Raw genomic sequence first — 13,897 nt, forward strand, 5'->3', positions numbered from 1 at the left:
TGTGGTTAATGCTGTTTTATGGGCTTTGGGGGTTTGGCGGTCCCTCATGCCACCAGAGATGGAAGTGTGCTGTAAAAATTATTCTATTACCGACCATAACCTGCATTTTTGGTAAGGGGGAGAGTGGTTAATTTACAACCATACCTTCTGAGCTCTGAGGCTGAATAATACCCATAGGAGGGACAAAGAGAAAATGAGAAACTTGTTTCCAGGTTTCTTAACTAGAATTTGGAAAGGATGGGAAGTGTGGACCAGAAGTTATCAATGGGAAATGGAGTAAAAATTATTATCAGTTGCAAATTGAACCAAAGGGGCTTTCTAGGGAACAGACAAAATAAGGTGAGAGTTGTCCATAATGGTATTTGAATGGTGTCTCACAGAAGCAAAATAAAGGTGCTAAAACGATGAGTGACCCCACAAGGTCAAATATCTTTACTGAGGAGCCCTCCATTAAAGTGAGATTAAAAAAACCAAACCAAAAGGGGAGTCCTGAGCTCTGCTCTCGTTGGTAGTAGCTATATCCATCAGGAGTAGGGAGGAAAAATCTAGGTGATGATTATGATGAAATCTAACAGTTATGTTTCTTGAGCCTTACTTCTTAATCCTTGGAATGAGCCTATCAAGTAAATACCATAGCAAAAAAAACTTGGGACCTGAAACATTAAGTAACTTGCCCAAGACACACATCTTTGTCAGGTTGCTGTGGTAAAGGATTTGACTCAAATCTTTTAATGATAGCCTTTCTAATGACCGGAATCCAAACTATGAGCAAGAAGCAGCCTTAGAACCTTATTTGCCCTACAGTGGTATATCAAGGTGTCTAACAGCACAAGTTCAAATCAAGACCCTCAGGCACTTGTTTGGAAAAAAATGAGAGAAAACATGTGAAATCCTTAGTGTCTGCATGGATGAAGCAGGCACCCATAAACAAACATCATATCTGCCATCTTTATTATCATCAACAATATGTCATTATGATCATTACCATTATTCCCCAAATTGGACAAATTTTAAAGGTTACTTAATCTTAGACTTATTTAAAGCTAACAATAAAACTCTAAATTAAAAATACAATAACAAAGCAGGTTGTGAGTAGATTCAGCTGCCCTAGGCAATTTCTACATGGTTGAATGTGAGCTAGAGAATCACAGAGTTGGGATTTGAACCCAGGTCCATCTGATTCCAGTGCCCGAATAGATCTTTCCATATGCCATTCTGCAGTTTGCCCTTGAGCCTCTGTTCAGAGTTCTCCCTGCCCAGAAAACCCCTTCTGTCCTCCTTATCCTTTTAGAAAGGCATCACCTTAAAACCTTTCTGGCACTATCCTAGAGACATATATCCATGTAAAGATTCTCCCCAGATCACCTTTGGTATATTTTCCATCTTTCAGATACATTGGACTATAACGCATTGTCAACTGTTTTTCTAGTTCCGCATACTATTTCATATCCTGACTCTAGGTGTTCCTCATAGCTGATCCTGTAACTATAGGCTTACAGCTCTATCCTCGAACCTTCCAGAGGACATTATCATTTTTTTTTATTGCCTATATTCCCAACTAGACTGTGAGCTTCTTGCAAGCGAAAAGCTGGGCTCACTTGACTTTGTATTCTCAGGATCTAGCCCAGAATCTGGGACATAATAGGGCTTCAATAAAGGGTACAAATAGGTGTGTTCATTAAACCAATGAAAAAAATAATTGAACTCCAGAGTCAAGAGTTACTTAACAAGCATTACTAGAAGTTTCCATATACCTGCCATAAATAGATGATTAGGATTATCTGAGCCCCTGCTCACAAAATCTAACTTAAATGACAAGTGTTGCTGGGCCCAATGGTTAAAAACACATCCGCATTTCAATTAGCAGAATCGAAGTGCCTTTGAGGTCCTGGAATGCACTTTCAGGGCACGTACACCAGAACTCTTGGCTCACTGAAAGGTTTCACATATAATTCTTGTCATTTAGCATCCCGAGGCTTGAAAATTGGCACATGCTGAAAGGAATCTCTGGGGTAAGAGAAAATCCTGATTCCCTGGTATGTTCCAACAGGAACAGAAGGATTGCAGTTTCATTTCCTGCCAATTTCTAAATTATGAATATTTTGGTATGATTATAAGTAAGCAAGACAAGCCTACCCAGGGAATCAAATAATCCAGGAACATGAAAACATAGATTATTGTTTTCCTTTCCTTTTCCTCTCAAGTTGATTTGTTTTGCCTTTGCAAAGGCAAATAAGGTCAGGTGGCAGGAAAATTACTTTGGGAAATTTAAATCTACAAAATCATAGTGAGAAGAGATTTGTTCTCACTTACTCAATCACACCATCCAAATGCATAAGTCTGCTCTGGTTTCCTTGGAATTATGGACAAATTATTTGATTAGATTAAGCCCTCTTTTATGTTAAAAAAAAATCACCCTGCTTGACCCCCCACCCCCACCCCCAAATACCTCTCCAGAGTAGGTAACCTCTTTAGGAACCACCTCTTTGAAATATTCATAGTAAAATATAGACTATTTTAAAAGAATTCCTAGTTCAGAACAATAATAGAGGTGAGGACAGACTTCCTTTTAAGTTTCTAGAGTGAAATATAAAAGCTTAGATTTTGTGGCATCTTTTTGTAGTAACCTGAAACACGGTTTTGTTATGTTAATAAAACACAGTACTATTTGAGGACTCACTAAATTTTCCTTTCATACAAAAGCACTTTCAGAATCCAGACAGATTAGGTTAGGACAAGACTACCTTTCCCATCACCATTTTATAAGCAAATCTTCCAACATCCAACATATGTTAGTTGAATTAATGAGAGCAATAAACAAAGAAACCAAGATTAGTGATGAATGGCACTCATTGGAAAACTTCATCTCAGTCTAAAGTGTTCTCTCTTTTTTTGTCATTTGAATGTTATGGCTAAATATAGGATGAGAATGCTTTCTTGTATACTTCCCTTTATGTTTCAGTCTCGTTCACAGACTTTCTGACTCACCCCTATTCATGATCAAACACAAATTTCACAAAAGGTTTAATTGCATCTAGACTTTAATAAATATTCTATTTGGGAATCTGCAAATAAGACTATAGGAAGGTGGGGGAATCTTTTTGTTATGCAAATACAAGCTAGTGGAGGCTCTCTCTAAAAGCTATTTAGCTGAGCCCTCAAAAAGCAATGTTTGAATGGCCTTTCTTTCTTTTTTTTCTTCCAGGAATGTCAACCTCATTACAAGTCTGGATATAACATCCCTATTTCGTGGTCATTTGGCAAATAAGTATTTCCTCAGATGAATTTTGATAAAACATGTAGTGATAACTTCATGTGTTTTTATAAGCTATCTCAAATGAAGTTCTTTATTCAGGGATGGAAGCTTAAAATCTTGATAACAAAGAATTTTTGTAGAAGCTGTTCCAACAGGACCTGTCCTCTCTGCAGTGGGCAAGTGCTGGACACCTCTCTTTTTTGAGTTCTTCCACAAAGTTGGATACCAATTCATGTGTAATGTTGACAATAGCTTTCCTTTCCTGAACGGGTGTTAGCCATTGTTCTCAGCATTTTAGATGCATGAATTTGATTCACCTTCATAAAATCCCTATGGATTATTGGTACTTTTATTGCCACTTTTAAGGTTGAAGAATTGAGGATCAAAGAACTATCTTTTTCAGGTCACACAGCTAAGAACCAGGATTTGAACTCAAGTCTGATCCCAAAGCCACAACTCAAACCTTTGTGCAAAATTTGGTGTTTTAGATTCTTGGTTTGAGTTTCTTTTTTCTTTCTAGAAACAACTCGGTAAAACAGGTGGTATACAGACATGTTTTACCCAGTGAATCATGTCTATAAGAATTAGAAAAACAATATACAAACCATGGCAATAGCAAAGGTAATAATGAGGTTGAAAAGACCAAATATCTGACCATGAAACTATATCAATAATTATGGAATATAAGGTTGATGTGGAGATGTTAAAAGTTTTTCTTTATCACCAAAATGCCAGTTAACCTGGGCAAACCTAGGGATAAAAACAAACTCTTAACAGGCTACAGTTTCTCTTATTTTTTAAACTAGTTACTCCTATGAGAGATTAATTTTAAAGTCACATATTTTGTATTATGAATTTGGGCACAGTTTGAACATTTATCACTTTCATCACCCAACTAGTAAATTGTCAGCAGGGAACTGAAGACTCAACTGCCCTCAGTAACCTTGACTATATAGTTGAGCCCCATGATGGAGTTACTCTGTCTTGAAGCCATTCCCCCTGCCTGTGAAGTTGCCAGAGGTCATGCATATGTATGGATGGGGGAAAAAATTATGACTCAGTTCTATGTGATTACTCAACCTATTGCCTGAAGGCATCAAGACACACGTAAGGTTTTCCCTTTTCCACACATTTTCTGAAGTAATCAAATAGGTTATGGCCACTGCACTTTAAAATGTGCTGTTTTAATCGCTGACAGGCCAAAGGACTTGGTGACTCATAGGAGTCTCATTTTGTTGTGCAGAATAAATAATAATGGGAAGAGAGATAAAGCCTTATGATTTAGGTCTAACTTTTTGCTGTCTCTTCACTATGAGTTGACTTTGAGTGCAGAATATTCTTTAAACATTTATTGCATTTCCTATGGTGAGTTGTCTGAAATGGAGATTGATTTTCACCAGTCCAAGGAAAGTCTGTATGCTGGTCTTTTTATAGCATGAAGTCATGCCTTGCAAGAAAAAGTTAGGAAAGCATCTTTATGACAATTGATGTGCCTGTTTAAATACACTCCAAGGGTTCCCCTTAGAGTTCTAGCCAACTCTTCCAGCTGCACGACTTTGCCCCTGTCCTTCACTTAACTCTCCTCCTTATGTTCGTATAACTTCTAAAAATGTAAAAGTAGATCAAGACATTAGAATGGGTGAAGAAGGGGAGGTATTAAATTTACACTGAAGGAACACAATGCCCACTTCCTTCAAGACCTGTATTGTAGCTCTGGTGCTGACTCTCATAGTCTGCTGTGGGTTTCCAATGCTAAGTTGCCTTTCTCTTAAGGGGCAAGAGGTTCTCACTGGCCTTAGTGAACTATGCCCCTCTTTCTGCTTGCAAAAAATAGAACCTAGCCTTGTCATTTTCAATAAGTTTCATAATAGTTACCAACAGCATCTCCATCTCCACTGGCATTTATCAAATGCTTACTATACTTTGTTCCAAGCACATACATGCATTAACTCATTATCTCTTTCAAAGATATTGCCAAGAAAGTGCCAGAATTCCAAATAAATACAACTGATGGAGAGAGACCCACTCTTAAGAATCAAATACAGTGGTTCACCCGGGTTCTTGGTTGCAGGACAGCCAGGGATCTGAGAGCCTGAGCCACTTGGTGAAAGGTGGTAGCTTGGGTTATGATCTCTCAGGGAGAAAAGCAAGCTCCTGGCTCTCTTCTCTCTCCTCCTCAAGAAGAGGGCGTATTAATCAGATTTATCAGATAATATATGCCAGTTGAAGCATGTTAATGAGTAGGCAGGTCACTGTGCATCAAAGAGCTGTGGCAGCCACGTATATCTCTTCTGTTTTCTTCTTCCATGTAACTGGGGTGAGTGGATTCAAGGCCTGCAGTCTCGGGACAGGGCTTTCTCTCTGTCTTTTTGCAGACATGCCTAATTGTACCTAATTATTATTTCAGTTTTCTGTACCTTGCAACCGGTCAGAAAGTGGTAAAGCATCAAAATATGAATTCTGGATGATGAAGGCAGAGATTCTGCTTAGATACAAAGCCTAAAATATATGTTTTACTCAAGTATTATCAGCCTTTTGCTAATGGCATGTGGGTGACTAGACCTGGTTTAAAGCATTTCCCCCAGCAGGTTAGCCTCTATTGACCTGTGACCCAGATGGTAGTATCTACCCCTTAATGGGACCCATCCTTAGATTTTTGCTTACTTTCCCTTCATTCATCAAGCCTCTCTCAACCTTTTTTTCTTACTCATTATCTTCCTCCAGAAGATTAGCTATTCAAAAGACCCATATGTTTTAGGGTAGCCCAAGTTGAAGGAATTTACTATTTTCAATTGTTTAAAAACAAACTTGTTAATATGAAAATACCGTGATGTCAGTCATTCCTATTTACAAGCTGTTAAAAGCTTCGCAGTCTAAAGCCAATTAAATATAACCAAGACAATCAACCCAGAAAATTATTTTGAGAAGGTAAAGATATAATGATAACAGCATATACCAGTGTAAGCCAAATTAGAGAATTGGGCTAATTAGAGGAATTATCTACCTAATATCTCATATGGAAACAGCTATACTGGTATTTTTTTCCCTTTTATTTGCTGGCATGTCACTGTAGCCCAGAGTCAATGCAAAAGACTCAATCCTTCACTTTGTCCATGTAAACACCAGCATAAACCATTTCAATCTATACCACATCTAGCTCCTACTTCTATTAAAAGAAATTGTATACACAAGAAATGTGATTACCCTTGTGAACAGTTGGTTTTCAGAATTCAAGTGAAATATTTATTGTAAAATACACTGTTTCATTTTTATCATCTTTTTAAACTAATAAGGTGGTTTTCTGAGACCAATTCCTGTAAGTAGTATTATTTATCATTCCAAAACCTTTTGTTTTGTTGCCTGGAGTAAAAGAAAATGTTTTTATGTGGCTCGATTCTATTATTTTAGTCTTATGATTATCCTTTAATTCCATCTTAACCCACTTCATTTCACTTTACCAAGAATTATTATATGATAAAGAGTAATGATGAAGAGCAGCTTTTGCAAACAAAAAAACCATTTTCTAAGTCCCTGAAAATACTATCTAAAACAAGATAGGGATCAATTAAATAAATACTGATAAGTAAGTATTCTGTTTTTCAAGGATCTATTTCTGGATTATGTGATTTTTTCTTTTTTTCTTCCATTTTATTGAGATATAATTGACATACAGCACTGTATAAGTTTAAGGTGTATGGTAAAATGATCGCCACAATAATTTTAGTGAACATCTATCATCTCCATTTGTATATAGATATAAAAGAAAAAAATGGTTTTCCTTGTGATGAGAACTCTTAGGATTTACTCTCCTAACTTTCACATATAGCATACAGCAATGTTAATTATCTTTATCATGTTATACATTACATTCCTAGTACTTACTTATCTTAAAACCGGAAGTTTGTACCTTTTGACCACCTTCATCCAATTTCCCCTCCTCCCATCCCCTGCCTCTGGTAACCACAAATCTGATCTTTTCTTTATTATTTTTTTAAAATTTATTTTATTTATTTATTTTTGGCTGCGTTGGGTCTTCGTTGCTGCACGTGGCCTTTCTCTAGTTGCAGCGAGCGGGGGCTACTCTTCGTTGCAGTGCGTGGGCTTCTCATTGTGGTGGCTTCTTCTGTTGCGGAGCTCGGGCTCCAGGCGCGTGGGCTTCAGTAGTTGTGGCTCGCGGGCTCTAGAGCACAGGCTCAGTAGTTGTGGCGCACAGACTTAGTTGCTCTGCAGCATGTGGGATCTTCCCGGGCCAGGGCTTGAACCCGTGTCCCCTGCATTGGCAGGTGGACTCTTAACTACTGCGCCACCAGGGAAGCCCTGATCTTTTCTTTAAATGAGTTTGTTGTTTGTTGTGAGGTATAATTGACTATAACACTATGTTAGTTTCTGGTGCACAATATTTCTATATTTCTCAATATTTCTATACATTACAACCACCTGTATCTATGACTCTGTTTCTATTTTGTTACTTTTGTTCATTTGTTTTGTTTTTTAGATTCCACAAATTTGTGGATTCATACAATATTTGTCTTTCTCTGACTTATTTCACTTAGTGCAATACCCTCTAGGTCCACCCATGTTGTAGCAAATGGCAAGATTTCATTCTATTTTTTATGGCTGAGTAAGATTCCATTGTATATATACACCACATTTTCTTTATCTATTCATCTATTGATGGGCACTTAGGTTGCTTCCATGTCTTGGCTATTGTAAGTAATGCTGCAATGAATATAAGTGTGCATAGAATCTTTCCGAATTAGTGTTTTTGTTTTCTTCAGATAAATACCTAGGAGTGGAATTGCTGGATGGTATGGTAATTCTATTTTTAATTTTCTGAAGAACTTCCATACTGTTTTCCACAGTGGCTGCACCAATTTACATTCCCACTAACAGTGCACAAGGGTTCCCTTTGCTCCACATCTTCGCCAACACTTGTTATTTGTTATCTTTTTGATAATAGCCATTCTGACAGGTCTGACATTGTGGTTTTGATTTGCATTTCTCTGAAAATTAGTGATGTTGAGCAGCTTTTCATGTGCCTGTTGTCCATCTGTATGGCTTCTTTGGAAAAATGTCTTTTCAGGTCCTCTGCCCATTTTTTTAATCTTTTTTTTTTTTCTAATGTCGAGTTGTATTTGTTCTCTGTATATTTGGATATTAACCCCTTATCAGATATAACATGTGCAAATGTCTTCTGCTGTTCTGTAGGTGGCCTTTTCATTTTGTTGATAATTTCCTTCTCTGTGCAGAATCTTTTCGTTTGATGTAGTCCCATTTAATTTTGATTTTGTTTTCCTTGCCTGAGGAGACATACCCCCCAAAAGATTGCTAAGGTCAATGTCAAAGTGCACACTGCCTATGTTTTCTTTTAGGAGTTTTATGGTTTCATTTACATTAAGTCTTTACTCCATTTTTAGTTTATTTTTGGATATTGTGTGAGAAAGTTCGGCTATTTTATTTTTTAATGTTGTTTTTCCTTCCAGCTATGCCTGCCCAATTTCTAGTCACCTCATTTATTATAAGTCCATCTCCCACCAGTTGAAAAAATGTTTAAACCTAAAATCTGTTGAAAAATACTTTTCTTATAATATTCAATTTAATTTTCTTGTCATTCCGAGGGAAATGAGTACTACTATCCCTCATTTTACAGATGAGGAAACTGAGTCTAAGTCATTGAATAATTTTCTCAGAATAGCTCTGCTATTAAGTAGCAAAGGCAGAACTGCCTGTGTCGAGAGCCCAAGCATTTAACTTGACTTTAGGCATACCGTAAGGTTCAAATTTACCCTTTTTGGTGTTTGTGAGTTATTCTTAAATTAAAAAAATATACATTGATTGGATGAGATGATTACATCTGGATAATATGAAATTTATTGTGAGATTTTAAAATATATATATTTAATTTGGCCAAACTATCCTCTAGTAACAAACTGAGAAAAACATTAAGATGGGCATTAAACTCAGTTTTATTTGATTGAAACATGTTATATGAGTGACATAAAGAAGTGATTGTTTTTCACCAAAGTGTCTATTGATTGCCAACAAGTCAGCTATTCCTTCATACTTGCAGCTTTTAACACAATCACAGCAAACAATTCAGTGAAGAATGAGGTTTAGAGATAATCAAGGTCCAGATTATAAAACCCTGGTTTAGTGTCTCAGTCATTTCTATTTCCTCTAGGTTTTGCTGGGATTTAAAAATTTCCATGTTATAACTTCTACTTTCATGATATGGTCTCCAGATGGCTGACTAAAATTTATTCTATCACCCTAAGGTTATTCAAGTTTCCTACAAAGCAGAACTGGAGGTAGAGGCAAGCATGCAAGCACCTAAAATAGCTTGTTTGAGCATATAAATACTTAAGTGTATCAGAATCTATGGTAGATTTGTATTTTTAAAAAGAAGAATATGGATGTCAACAAAAAGTAGGCAAATGTTCAGAGCCTTTGGATATGTTCTGGGGTTCTTTTCTTCCTTCTTCATCAAAATTTGCATCTAGGAAAGCCACAACTCCTGGTTTAGATGCCTAAGGAGTTTGGGTTGGCATATCTTACCTTCAGCAGTAACAAAGAGTTATAATATCTCCCAGGACACTGAATTAACTTTCAGCTAAGGTAAAAAATACCGTTGAAAGGACATACATTTTAAAAGTCAGCAATGGACATGTTTTGAAAAGGAAGATTACAAAAGTATTTCCAGTAAAATTTGTTTAAGTCTCTTTGATTGAACGCTCATGGGTGTATTGAGAAGACTGTTAGATTTATCTAAGCAATGTCATATTTAATACCGATATCATAGGTTTATATGATTAACACAAGGTAGACACTGAGTTTATGTTTTAATGAGTATAAATGGAAAAAAACCCCCACAAAACTCAAAAAGATTTGTAAAAATACAAAACTAAACAAAAATGTATTACAGTGATTGAGAAATTCCAAATGGTTCTAAAGACAGAGTTCATGACCACTCTTCTACCGGTGCCTAATGTGATGATACTTAAATGCCTTATCTTGCTTGAAAAATATCTAATTAGTAAATGGCTTTGTCTTGCCTTCAAAAGCACCTCCTCCATAAATCACCACATGCTCCCTAGCTAACAATTCATTTCTTCGTGCCCTAAATATGAACCTTCCCTCCCCAATTTGGCCAAATGGATTATAATTTCAACTCTTTTTCTTCCTCCTCAATTCTCCCTTTCCTACCCACACACCACCTCCATAACACTCTGTACCTTACTTGGTCCTTTGTCCTATCACTATGGCTTTGCAAGTCACTCTTTCCACTTATAATACCTTCCCTTTTCACCATCCAGTTATATGGCTCCTTTCTTTAAAATTTAACTCTCTCTTTTGAGAAATATATGATTTTCTTCCATTCCCAGTTGCTTCATTCAAGCAAGCTTTTAGCAGTTTACTAACTTGAATTTGTTGATATGTTGCCTTGAAATAAGTGTTGTCAATCTTTTTCACATACTTGTATTGTATCTCCCAAAGGAGATTATAGACGCTTTAAGAGAATGTCTTCTAAAAATTCCACCTACCCCAAGCACCTAGAACAATGTTCACTCATAAAAAGGTGCTAAATAAAGGTTAATTTATTAATTGATTGGCCTACCATATTTCACATCCCAGGGAAACCAATAAAATATAATTTGAACATCTTTTACTTCTTTAGAAAAAATTTAAAAGTGAGAACTGCGAAAATATAACACTTTCCATGTTGCTGGATTACTTATTTTAAATTGATACAGAATGCATGATGACCACAGAAGTTTTGTCCTTGAGGTGAGTATGGTGGTGAAGTCAAGTATGAGCCATGTATATATTACTTAATTTAAAACATTTAAACAGGATTTTGGAATTAATGTGGAGCTAGTTGTTTTAAATTCATTTTTAGGTCTCAAGAAGACTAGCTAGAAAACTTCCTTTGAATTTTAAAGCCTACAAGTAAAACTCATGGTAAATTTTAAAATACATAAGGACAGATGTGATATACACTTTAAATTCGCACTACACTTTAACAATAACTCCCACGAGTATCTACGAATAATTAGAGCACTGAAAATACATAAATGTAGGAGATGGGGTGAGGAAAAGCCAAGAGAGGTCTCTAGACAGCCTAAGATCAAAGGGTAAAAGGTGTTGGTTTGTTTTCAATCCATCTGCCCGTCGCTGATAAGATTCAGCACGCTGGCCAGCTCCCCCGTGAGCTGGGTTTTTTGGCTTAAGTGAAAGGAGCAGGGAGAAGGAAAGCACCATCTGCTGCTTTGAATTAATAGATAAGGGAGAAGCAGGAAGGAAGACTGCGCGACAGAGTAAACGCATTAGATGTTGATGCACTCAGTTCTTAGGGTGTCTTTGTCTGATCTTGGGGTCCCCAATCCTCCCAGATCTTCCAGCGAGCCATAATGGAGGAAGGGCTCAGCAACCAGAAACCCTTCTGTTTCTACGGTAGGCTCACCTCAGCATAAAGTATTACCAGTTCTTGGAATTGAAGAATGGAGAGTAACCAGGGGCGGGGGGTTCTACTTAAATAGTTGAGCTGCATGGTCGACACACCAATCCGCTCAGAATTGGATTCACTTGTATTTTAATGAGGGTGGGCGTAAATTGCTGGCATCAGAGTTTGCACAGGTGGAACAAATGGGCTGCGCAGCCCCACTGCCCCCGTGTCCCAAGTGTGAAGAAAGCTGGGGATAGGAAATAGCCTCCTCCTTTCGCGTGTAAGATCTCGCCGACTTCCTCTTAGTGAGACCTCTGAATTGAGTCTCCAACAGCCTACTCTTCGCTGACAAAAAGTCATCACTGGTTTGTCTATTTCCTCCTCCCGCAAGAACTTTTTGTCCGCGGGAGGGGGAGAGAGGTCGAAGCCAGGAGAGCTGGGCATCAAGGAGGAAAGTATCCACAAAGGGGTGGGAGTGAGGAGAGCGGGAAAGCATTAGGGTCAGTACGGAAGCTCTGAGACTTCGGGGCATGCTCTGCGCTCTCCCCGCTCCAGCCCTCTGCAGCCACGCTTTACGCCGCGGACAGGGGAGAGTTAAGCCAATAAACACGTAAGCGCCGCTCCCTCCCCAATCGGCAAGATGCCTCTTCGGCTCTAGGCTGCACCGACAGCTTGCAACACTCGGCATCTTTTCTGGAGGCGCCTCCTTCAGCGGCTGCAGATGGCATCCGGCTGCGGGCTCGGGGCTCGCAACTGACTCCCCCTTGCCCACCTCGGGTCCACGGACGCAACCCGCCCTTCCCCTCCTCCCCTCGTGCTTCTGAGTCTGAGCCCAGCTCTCGAACGCCGGGCGGAGGAAGCAGTCGCGGCGGCCGAGGCTGAGCAGCAGCGCGCTCGCTCCCTGATTTGGGGAGAAGCGGCCATCCGGGAGAGCCGACCCCCAGCTGCCTCCAGCGCCCCCCACCTTTTGCACCCCAAGCCAGGGGCTCCAGGGACACCCCCTCCCCAGGCGCCACCATGCTGGACCCTTCATCCAGCGAAGAGGAATCGGATGAGATCTTGGAGGAGGAGAGCGGCAAGGATGTGCTCGGCTCGGCCGCGTCCGGCGCGCGCCTGTCTCCCAGCCGCACCAGCGAAGGCTCGGGCGGCGGCGCCGGGCTGGGGGGCGGCGGCGGTGCCGGCGCCGGGGCCGGGGTTGGCGCCGGCGGCGGCGGGGGCAGCGGCGCGAGCAGCGGCAGCGGGGCCGGGGGGCTGCAGCCCAGCAGCCGCGCCGGTGGCGGCCGGCCCTCCAGCCCCAGCCCGTCGGTCGTGAGCGAGAAGGAGAAGGAGGAGTTGGAACGGCTGCAGAAAGAGGAGGAGGAGAGGAAGAAGAGGCTGCAGCTCTATGTGTTCGTGATGCGCTGCATCGCCTACCCCTTCAACGCCAAGCAGCCCACCGACATGGCTCGCCGGCAGCAGAAGGTAGGTGCGCCTGGGAGGCCCGGGGAGTAGCGCCGGGATGTCGCCAGGCGGGCGGGGCGAACAATGGGAGCTGGCGGCGCAGCTGGCGAGGAGGAGCTGGAGGAGGAGGAGACCGCGCCCGGGGGAAGGGGTTACGAGGCCCCTTCTCCGCTGCTGGGCCTAGCCCAACCCGGCCCGGAGCGCGCCAGGAGCTGCCCGGGCCCGGCAAGGAGCCTGGAGCGCAGCATTCAGTGCCCGGGCCTCCCTGTCGGGGAGCGAGGCGCGCCAGTCCCGCTTTGTGGCCCGGGAGGCTCGTGGAGTGATTTGCAGCCCGCGGCGCCTAGAGAGGCCTGGCTTGCTTGCAGGGCTCCCAGCACTCTCCGGCGGCGGGCGGCTGCGCTCAACTCCCGGCCCGCCCTCCTGGGCGTGCGCTGGGCGGGCGGGGGCGCCCGGCAGAGGGGGGGCTCCGGTGCGGAGCGGGTAGAGCGCCTCCGAGCCGCTCTCAGGCTAACGCGGGCAGAGAGCAACCGCCGGGGCAGGCGGGAGAAAGCGAGCCCAGAAGGCGAAGCTTCCCGTGATGCTGCGAAGGGCACCCTCCTCCCTCCGCCCGGGTCAGCTGATGACCTATTAGGGTCGCCTCGGGGGTCCTTGGACATCGCTTCACTCTGGCTGGGCTTCCCTCCAATCTCCCTTCCCCTTGCTCACTGACCCCAGAGCAGGGGCACGCCGTCTGGTCCTGCTGCCCGGGTCAGCCCCTC

General features: G+C 41.4%; 1 protein-coding gene across 4 annotated transcripts in view; it reads left to right on the plus strand.

Annotated features, from left to right (window-relative positions):
• Window positions 1-12,320: 12,320 nt before the first annotated feature.
• CADPS (calcium dependent secretion activator) overlaps window positions 12,321-13,897 on the plus strand; it is a 483,330-nt gene continuing 481,753 nt past the window's right edge. For all 4 annotated transcript variants that reach the window (XM_068557631.1, XM_068557633.1, XM_068557634.1 and 1 more), the window contains exon 1: window positions 12,321-13,160. In XM_068557631.1, the coding sequence (XP_068413732.1) occupies window positions 12,717-13,160 (444 nt within the window). In that variant the 5' untranslated portion in view covers window positions 12,321-12,716. The remainder of the gene's footprint in view (window positions 13,161-13,897) is intronic.

The sequence above is a fragment of the Eschrichtius robustus genome, chromosome 12 (genome assembly GCF_028021215.1).
Source record: "Eschrichtius robustus isolate mEscRob2 chromosome 12, mEscRob2.pri, whole genome shotgun sequence".
Taxonomy (NCBI): domain Eukaryota; kingdom Metazoa; phylum Chordata; class Mammalia; order Artiodactyla; family Eschrichtiidae; genus Eschrichtius; species Eschrichtius robustus.